This window comes from Gossypium hirsutum, chromosome A08, assembly GCF_007990345.1.
Source record: "Gossypium hirsutum isolate 1008001.06 chromosome A08, Gossypium_hirsutum_v2.1, whole genome shotgun sequence".
In the NCBI taxonomy this organism is placed as follows: Eukaryota; Viridiplantae; Streptophyta; class Magnoliopsida; order Malvales; family Malvaceae; genus Gossypium; species Gossypium hirsutum.
The window spans coordinates 13,286,264-13,296,482 of NC_053431.1; the positions used below are offsets into that span (position 1 = coordinate 13,286,264).

The 10,219-nt window shown below is 32.1% G+C and overlaps 1 protein-coding gene across 1 annotated transcript; it reads left to right on the forward strand.

The window, feature by feature from the left end:
• Positions 1-1,034: 1,034 nt before the first annotated feature.
• On the forward strand, positions 1,035-2,633 carry LOC121204967 (GDSL esterase/lipase At1g54790). Its single transcript, XM_041075878.1, has 5 exons — positions 1,035-1,339; positions 1,415-1,615; positions 1,695-1,864; positions 1,966-2,236; positions 2,307-2,633. The coding sequence occupies exons 1-5, from the start codon at positions 1,099-1,101 to the stop codon at positions 2,561-2,563; spliced, it is 1,140 nt and encodes a 379-aa protein (XP_040931812.1). The 5' UTR covers positions 1,035-1,098; the 3' UTR covers positions 2,564-2,633.
• Positions 2,634-10,219: the final 7,586 nt, after the last annotated feature.

Consider the following 10,219-nt stretch of genomic DNA (forward strand, 5'->3'; position numbering starts at 1 on the left):
TTTACCAAATTCTTCTCCAAACATTTGGACCAAGTTCATAGGGGTAAGCATCTAATTGAATCAAGTCGAGTTGAGTAAAAAAATTTTGAATTTATAAATCCTATTTTATCATCCTAATTTGATTTGAAATTTTTTTAAATTGAATCTAGTAAAATAAGATTTGAATCAAATAAAATTGTTTGAGTTAAATTAAAAAAATTAAACCGACCATATTAAAATTTTGTTGACCATATGACTAAATTCCAAGTTAAAGAACATAAATATAATGTGTATTTCAAAATTCTTTTAAAACAAAAATAAGAGAAAAAAACAAGATAATTAATATAATAAACTTGATTTGATAATTTACTTGTTTAATGCCTGAAATTTGTTGTTTTCATATTTTAAATATATATATAATTTAGTATTTTTTATATTTTAAAAGATTTTTAGTAATACTTATTTATAAAAATTTTGGAAAGAAATATTTTGCAAACATTTTTGGATTTTTTAATATTATTTTGAATTTTTAGCATTTTTTTAGAGGGATCAATTTGCATATTTTTAAAATTGTCATGGACTCTGAGGGTATTTTTATTAATTTGTTATTTAAGTTATTTGAATTATCGAGTTGTGAAATTTAATTCGACTTTACTTATTCGAGTTGATTTGATTTGATTCACTTAAAATTCGAAAAAAATCAAATTCTAATTATGAAATATTATTATGAGGAGGATTAAAACTGAACTGACCTCGAAGCCTTCAATGGACTAAATATGATAATAAAAACATGGAAGGAAGAGAGAAGCAGGAAAGGTGTTTTGTTTTGTTTCACAGAGATAATATATGTCCAAATCCTTTGTTCACGGATTAACTTCCGGCATATAAGACATCCTCCTCATAGTATATTAGCCATGAAGTGTTTTAATAAACAACTGTTGTCGGAGTTGAAACTTGAGGATAAAAAAAATTGACCCTTCATTTAATTTTCACTTTAATTCAACTACAAGAAATCTACATCCTACCAACCATTTTATCATCACGTGTCCTGCCAGTATAAGGAAATCAAGACAATTGTTTGCTTTTGCCAAAGATTTTGTCACAGCTCCCCCCATTTCCATGGCTCTTCTGTATATTCTTCATTCCCTTTTAAAACTAGCTTTCCTTTGTTCCTTTTGGCCTACTGTTAGCCCCTTGAGTTTGAATTATCCGGCAGTGTTCAACTTCGGTGACTCGAATTCCGACACGGGTGGATTAGTTGCCGGAAAAGCTTTTCCCATGACACAATTTAATGGGGAAACTTACTTCCATGAACCCTCTGGCAGATTCTGTGATGGTCGCTTGATCATTGATTTTCTAAGTACCTCCATTTCCTTCCATTGCATTCATATGATCCACATTAAGTTTCTGATTTTATTTTTTATTTTTTTGGCAGTGGAGGCAATGGAGTTTCCTTACATGAACCCATATTTGGAATCTGTTGGCTCTCCTAATTTTCAAACAGGGTGCAATTTTGCTACAGGAGGATCTACCATTCTTCCTGCAAATGCGGCTTCAACAAACCCTTTTTCCTTTAATCTTCAGTTATCTCAATTCTTCAGGTTCAAGAATCGAGCTCTTACATTGCTTTCTAAAGGTATCTCTGTTCATATCAGTGGACAAGCTTCTATGTTTTTTTGGGACAAGTTGAAAATGGTTCTTGTTTTTTTTTCCAGACAAGCAGCTTCAGAGTTATCTCCCCGCGGAAGATGATTTCAACAAGGCCCTTTACATGTTTGATATCGGCCAGAACGATCTCGACGGCGTATTCTATTTTTCGGCATCGGATGAACAAGTTGTTGCTTTCATTTCAAAGCTTATAACAGAACTCAACTATGGAATGAAGGTTCTGTTCTCTCTAGCCCTGTCTTAAACCAACACTGAAAGTATTATACGAGTTATAGTTCAGATGAATAACTATGATGCTTTGTATTTTTCCTTTTTCAGAGATTATATGATGCAGGTGCAAGGAATTTCTGGGTTCATAACACAGGTCCCCTCGGATGCTTGCCGAGAATCATCGCTACGTTCGGGAGAAAACCGTCAAACTTGGACGAATACGGCTGCGTTGCTTCACACAACCGAGCAGCTACCGTTTTCAACAAGAAACTCCACGATATGTGCCTACAGTTCTTAGCACAATCGCCTGAAGCTAACATCACTTATGTCGACATTTACTCGATAAAGCTGAACCTCATCTCAAACTATTCTCTATACGGTAAGCAAGCCATTAATCATTTTTTTTTTCTTTCAATGTTTTACTCCAATCGACTCGGATTTGCTTTCAGGATTCCAGCAACCATTAGCAGTATGTTGTGGTTACGGTGGGCCGCCATTGAATTTCGACACTAGGATTGCTTGTGGTGTTACCAAGGATCTGAATGGGGGCATTGTGACAGCAAATCCATGTAATAATACAGCTGAGTATATAAACTGGGATGGGACTCATTACACTGAAGCTGCAAATAGATTTGTTGCAGATGAAATACTAACCGGAAACTACTCTGATTCACCTCATTTGAGGAATTCACCATTGCTTACCTGACCAAATCAAATGCTGTTTGTATTCGATTTGTACTTTTTTATTGATTATGATCACAGTTTTCATATGACAATGGGAAGAATATAGATGAAATAATGGGCAAAATATGTTTAAAGAAAGACAATTTGTTCTGCAGAAAACCAAAAGGGTTCTTGGAAAGTGTTATAGTTTCATCGGTACTGAATATGTATATAATGAAAATTGGACCCATCAATTTTGATCTAAACCAAAAAATTCGATTTTATCAAGGGATAAATATCAATTTTATACATAAAATTTTAATTTTTGATTTAATTATAAGTATTTAAAGAAATAAATACATACATTAATTTAATCAAAATTTCAATATAAAATCAAAATTCAGGTATAAGGTTATACATTATATCAACATTTATGTATAATTTTAATATTTATTCCTCAAAAGGTAACCAACAATTCAAACCTTTCATTTGGAGCCTAAATGGACTTGAATCTAAATTAAATTAATCTGAAACTAACTCAAAATCAAATGACCCAAAATCGAAATGATTCGAACAATTAACCTAAACATGACTTCAAACTAAAGTGACCGAAACCTAAAATTATTCGAATATGTAATGATTTGATCCAAAAAGACTTGTCAATTATAGTTTGATCAATATTGAATTAAAATAGAAATTAGACCTATCAATTTTAATCCAAACCCAAACATCTGACTTGATCAATATAAACTTACACTGATCAACTAGATTTGATCATTAAAAGTCAACAACATCAACCCATTCAACTTAAACCCAAATTTACCCAAACCCCAAAACTACTCCATTCTAAATTTAATCTTAATTTGAAACTACTTTTAACCCAAAATTAACACTAAACCAAAATAATCTAAAAACTTTTAAACCTCGAATTAAACCAATCCAAATTCATCGTACAATTGACAAGTCTAACAAAAATTAGTTGATCCCAAAGTTGTTGCTGAAAACATCCCTTCATCAACTGGAAAGGTGCTTGAAACCTGGTTATGCTGAATGGGGGATAAGTGTGCCACTGCCATTAAAGAGTCTTTAAAATAACAATTAAAGCCAAACAAATAGGAGAAAAATGCAGTTTAAGCACATAGGTTGCCTAGGCAAAGGATCATTAAAGATCATATGTCCCCTCAAACACCATTGCATTCACCCAAGAACATATCATTTTCAGAGTTGCTAGCAACCCAAAATCATAAATTTTGGAAATGCGGTGATGGGTAGAACAAACAATTGACCTCTGCAATAATTAGCTTGAATGTCCATTTTGCAGAGAATAAGTTAGCATCTCAAAAAATGACAAAAGAACACCATGCATGGTACTGCTCCCAGTTTTGCTCGACGGTGATTAAAAACGAAATGTCACCAACATGCAATCTTTTTTTCTTTCATTTTATAAATATGAAAACCATTGATCGATATGGCAATTCTTTCTCATATTAAATTAAATGAAAGGTGAAAATAGGGAGAAATTAAGGAGCTTTTTTTTTTTTTCTGTTAATGCAATTTGAGGATCTTTATTTTACTTTCTCCTCTCTTTAATTGGCATGCATGATAAGGGTAGGTAAGCCATCGGTTTTGGATTGAAATATATATTACTTTTTTTGCTCAGCTGACAAAGCCTTCCGCACTAAATTTGCTTTGCAGTTTCATACTTAAGCTAATACTAGAGATTTGATGGAGAAATTTTATTATATCATTCTAAATTTAGTCAAAAAAATCTTTCAAATTCTGATTTTTCAAAATCTTGTTTCATTTAATGTGCATAATTTCACTATAAAATTTTAAAAAAAAATCCACACTTTCAACAACCCACCTGTTAGTATCTGAGCTTTGTTAAATAAAAAATAAAAAAATAAAAAAATAAAACATTGGCGGTAACTAGTTTGTAGTTTTCCTTTTGTTTTCAATAAGGTGACTGAGCTTTTATCTCTACCCAAAAAGAAGTCCAAAATTCAAAATATCTATTTTATTTAATTTTAACATTTTTATTTTTGATAGTCCTTAATTATATGATTAGAGGTTTGATTTTCACTCATGAAAATATAACACATTTCATGGATATAGAGAGCACTTGTGGTGGGCAAATTAGTCATTGTTGTTCGCGATAGATACTTTGATGACAACAAAAAATTCAATAGCCTAATTTTTTCTAAACTATTATATATCTAAACTAAATATCCACTAATATTAGCATTTTTAAATGATGAATTTTTAAGATACTAGCATTTTAAATATCTCTAAAATTTTAAAATTTTTCATCCAAACATACTCAAAGACCTTAACGAGATAATTCATCTAATTAAGGTATACATGTAATTAAGGGATGTTATACTCAAACTAAATAGACTCATATTGTAACATCCCTTACCCGTGTTTAACGCCGGAACAGGGTATGAGGCATTATCGGGCTTAATCAATCACAAGCATGCAAAAACTGGGTTACAAAATTTTGTTCAAATCAAAACTTTTCATACACATGCATAATGTCCCATACACGGGCCTACGAAGCCCTAAACATGTATATTGAAAGTAGTTAGGGACTAAATCGAGAACCTTTGAAAGTTTTGGGAAAGCTTAGAAAATTTTCCCATGAAATAAGGTCACACACCCGTGTCCTCAGGCCGTATAACTCTCTGTTTATGACGTCAGGATGCAATCGAACCACACGGCCAGGTCACACGCCCATGTCTCCAGACCGTGTCCCTCACACAGTTGAGACACACGACCGTGTCTCGGCCCTTGTAGTCAACACTTAGGGTATTTTCCAAGCCTTCATGTTACCCATAAACCTTACAACCTTATACATATCAAAACCACAATTCATGGCATCATTTTAGTGATTAAACAACCTTTATTAACATATTCATAACATTAACAAGTCCTCTTATAAGCAATGCATTTATTCATGCAATACCAAGTCTAGATTCCTTAATTCACATTCATAAGACTTGTCATCTTGACGACCACTTTTACCATTATACTATGGTTACCAACTTATACATCAAGCACTCATGTTCAACCATTATCACGTTGTTTTATAATGTGCAATTACTACATGGCTATGACCACCTCAATTGGTCATAGAGCATACATCCAACACACATGTCATATTACTAGCCAAGCATAGCAAACAAACATAATCACATCATAAACATTAAACATGACATGAATAGCTAGGTTTACAAGCCATAATCAATATGACCCACATCTCATGGCCATATACGTATAACTCAATATAAGTTAATACATTTGGCCAAAGCATAATAACACATGTCAATAAACTAGATCCCTATACATGCCACTCACTTGAAAATTCTAATATATGCTTCATTATTCCAAAGGTAGTGACTTGATAGCGTAATGCTGCCTCCGACGCTCTCCAACCCCGAGCTAACCTGACAAGCTAAAAGAAATAGAAAGGAGGGAGTAAGCTTCACGCTTAGTAAGTCCATATGAAAATAATAAGCAATTTATAAATATACTTCCACCAATTCTTACAACATGATCTCAAGGTAATACTATCATAATTGCCTTCTTTTTTCTATGTTCAGGTTAAGCTATTTTCTCGAGTCATAGTCACTAAATTATTTATATCTAGAGTTACGGAACTCCAAATTAAGATCAGATAATTTTCCCAAAAACTTGACTCACATATATTCTTACCATAAAAATTTCAAAATTTTTGGTTAGCCAATTAGTACAGTTTATTCTTCAAAGTCACCCCCGTTCTGCTGTTTGACAACTTCAACCTTTCTTTACTAAAAATTAATTATCTCCTTACATGAGATTCGAATGATGTTCATGTTTGTTTATTTTGAGAATAGGCTCATTAAGGATTCTAATAATATAAATTGTAACCATAATTATTTTTGTACAATTTTTAATGATTTCCCAAATCAGGACAGGGGGTTTCAAAATCATTCTGACTCTGTCTCACAACAATTTAAATATTTCATAATATGAAACTCTTTTGCTTACACCGTTTCTTCTATGTGAAACTAGACTCATTAAGATTTAATTTCATATTTTATTCAACCTCACTCAATTTCCACAATTTTTGGTGGATTTATAAAGTCGGACTGCTGCTGCTGTCCAAAACAGTTTTAGTGTAAATTAATGATACTAAGTTTATCACACTTTATTAATTCATTTTCACTACATTGGTAAAAATACATGTTCATACATCGTAAGTATAGACCTATAATCATAAGATCATCATAAAATCATTCTCATAGGCATGACTTACCTATTTACATCCTCACTAAATATGCATCATAAACCGAAATCATTTCTCATGAGTTTGGCATACATACCTGTGTTACTCAACATGCTCATATACTTTACTTACTCATATTGATTCCTTATTAATCATACAACATGAATTGAATTCATATCTCATCAATTTCATGTAAAATACATGGATGGTCATAAGCATAACTTACTCACTTTCCTTCTTTAGTAAACATACAACGTAAATGAAGCTCGTATTTCGTAATTCTCATTTAGGTACTTGTACCACTCACTACATGGTCATAAGTTCTTTCATTTCGATACAAACCATAAATCTTCCGTTGAACGATTTGGAATACTACAGGATATTCATTAGCCCCAAACATAGGATAAGATGCCGACACCATGTCCCAGACATGGTCTTACACTGGCTAGCACATCAAAGTCGATGCCATGTCCCAGACAGGTCTTACACTGGCTCTCATCTATTTATGTTGATGCCATGTCCCAGACAGGTCTTACATTGACACACAACAAGCTGACGCCATGTCCTAGACAGGTCTTACACTAGCTAGTATATTTCGAGGCTAATGCATGTCCTAGACATGTCTTACACTAGCTCTCGTCTCAATGCCGATGCATGTCCCCGACATGTCTTACACTGGCTGGTATATCTCGAGGCCGATGCATGTCCCAGACATGCCTTACACTGGCTCTCAATATGTGGCCGATGCATGTTTCAGACATGTCTTACAATAGCACACATTTCACCCAATGTCATGGCATGAATATCCAAATCTATTCCTAATGTTCAACCAAAAGTCTTCATTATATAAATTCTCATTCACAACGCAAATCAACAATTCATACCATACTAATCGTACAATACATGATAATATTGAATTAACATTATTTACATACAACTTACTCGTTTCTATAGAATATCATATTCCATCAAATTTCTAATGTATTCTATCTTCACATGAATGTTATTAACGTTTGGCATCATTTTCATCATACTCAATATCATCAACATATAATTCAATATAACCAAAGCAAGATAGATTTCAAGTAATTTTTACAATAACATGGATAACATGCTTAGTCACACGGACTTACCTCGAATACAATTTCGGCTAATTACTCCATTTTAGTCCATAACCTCGTACTTTCCGATTTAAGCCCAAATCTCAATTTTTTTGATCTAACATGATGAAATTCACTCATTTAATCATTACATTAATTAAAACATTCTATAATTCACAATTTGGCATAATGATTGTTTTGCCCTTAAACTTTACAAAAATTATGGTTTTTACCCTTAGGCTCGTAAATCAATTTTTATCGAATTTTCTCCTTTACAAGCCTAGCCGAACTCTTTTTATAACTATAGAAACTCAGAATTTCAATTATTTCACACATTTACAACTTATTTTACAACTTTACAAAATAGCCATTTTAGGTGTTTTCATGCAAACTTCTTTCACAAAAGTTGTTTATAATAAAACCAAGACTCATTTTCTTCTATAAAAATTTAGAAAACAACATAAATTCTCTCATGGCAAAACCCTAGATTATCAACCATTTCACAAAACAGTCCCCCCATTAGCTAGCTCATGCTACAAGGGTTCCAAAAGTACAAAAATTATCAAAAATAAACATTTAAATCACTTACTTGCAAGAAGATAGCTTGGCTGAAATTTTAAAACTTCAAAACCCTTACTTTTGCTGAAAATTTTGGTGAAGAAGAAGATGAGAAAGAGATGATATCATTCTTTGATTATTTTATTTTATTTCTAGTCAATTTGGTTACCAAAATTCACCTAACAATTTTGACTATTTTAATTCATTGTCTCATGGCCGGCCATCACTCATTTAAAGGCCTAATTTCACTTTAAAGACCCCCAATTTTGGTTATCTAGCTATTTGGTATATCTATCTAGTAAAATAAAACTCTTTACCTTTATGCGATTTAGTCCTTTTTCAAAATTAAGCCCCTAAACGCTACAATTAATTCATCAAAAATTTCATACACTCATATAATCATGCTATAACACCAAATTAATAATAAAAATAATTTCTCCAACTTCGGATTTATGGTCCCGAAACCCCTGTTCCGACTAAGCCCAAAATTGGGCTATTACACATATCCAAGAACAAGCTCAAGAAAGGCTTAGAGGAGCCCTGATTTCAGTTAAGTGTGTTCAAACGACCGGTTCAATTATTATCTAACCAAATTATCATTTGTTAGCTCGAAAAAGGTCAACTCGAGATCGTCAATAGGGAGGTTGAATTGGCCTTTGAGAAATTGTGGTGGAAGCAATGAAAAATATGCAACAAAGAACACAATGGTTTATAGTGGTTCTGTAACAACCCGATTTTGGTGAAATCGGAACAGTGGTCCATATTATGATAGACATGTCATGTGAAAATTTTGATAAGAAAATATTATCGATTAAGTGTTTAATTACGGGAAGGACGAAATCACAAAAAATGCAAAAGTTGGATTCTAGTAGCTAGAAGGGTCAAATAGTTATAGAATTCAAAAATTAAGGTCCTTATATGGTAATTAGACCATTAAAGAAGGTATGTAGATATTTTGGTATGACTCATCCATGGAAAAATAAAAAAAAGGCTAAGGACTAAATTGAAAAAATGAAAAGTTATTAAATGACAATTTAATTAAATGAAAAAGAAAACAATTTCATATGATCTTCCCCAAATATTTCTATGGAAACCCTAGGAGAGAAGAAGAAGACTTATCAAGCTTATTTAGGTAAGTAATCAAGCCCCGTTTTTAGTAATTTTTATATTTTTGAAACTGGGATAGTCTAATCTATCTGTTTGGAGGATTAATTTGAAAAGTTATCAAAGTATGAAATTTGGGTCATGGATGAATATGCTGGAAATATGAAATTTATGGTAGAAAATGAAAGGTTGTTGATAGATAAACAACTTTTACAAAGCAATTTTTGATGAAAACTTGATTTAGGGACAAAAATGAACAAAGTGATAAAACCTATGGAAAATTCTAAAATTTGTGAAATGTATGTGCTGTAAATATAGTATATAAAATTTGGTTAAGCTTGGAATAGGGAGTAAATTGCATAAATTTTTATTTTCCGAGCCTAGGGACGAAATGGAATTTATGGAAAAGTTAGAGGCAAAATGGTAATTTTTCCTAGGATAAAAATTGAGTCCACTTGAGTATAAAATATGATAAATTGATGTCAATTTTACTCGTATAGATATGGATAGACCAAATTTGGAGCTAGAACGAGGAAAAGAGGAAAAGTTGGATTAGTAGATTTTTCGTACACGAACAATTGTCGAGGTAAGTTCATGTAACTAAACTGTATATGTTTTTATGCTTGAATTAAATGTTGTGTTTGTAAATTGTATAAATACTATAAATATG

What these genes read in the sequence shown, in the direction of transcription:
- LOC121204967 (XM_041075878.1), top strand. Translation starts at nt 1,099, where the DNA reads ATGGCTCTTCTGTATATTCTTCATTCCCTTTTAAAACTAGCTTTCCTT. An exon ending in AACTCAACTATGGAATGAAG is followed by an intron (nt 1,865 to 1,965) that starts GTTCTGTTCTCT and finishes TTCCTTTTTCAG; the next exon opens with AGATTATATGATGCAGGTGC. An exon ending in CTCAAACTATTCTCTATACG is followed by an intron (nt 2,237 to 2,306) that starts GTAAGCAAGCCA and finishes ATTTGCTTTCAG; the next exon opens with GATTCCAGCAACCATTAGCA.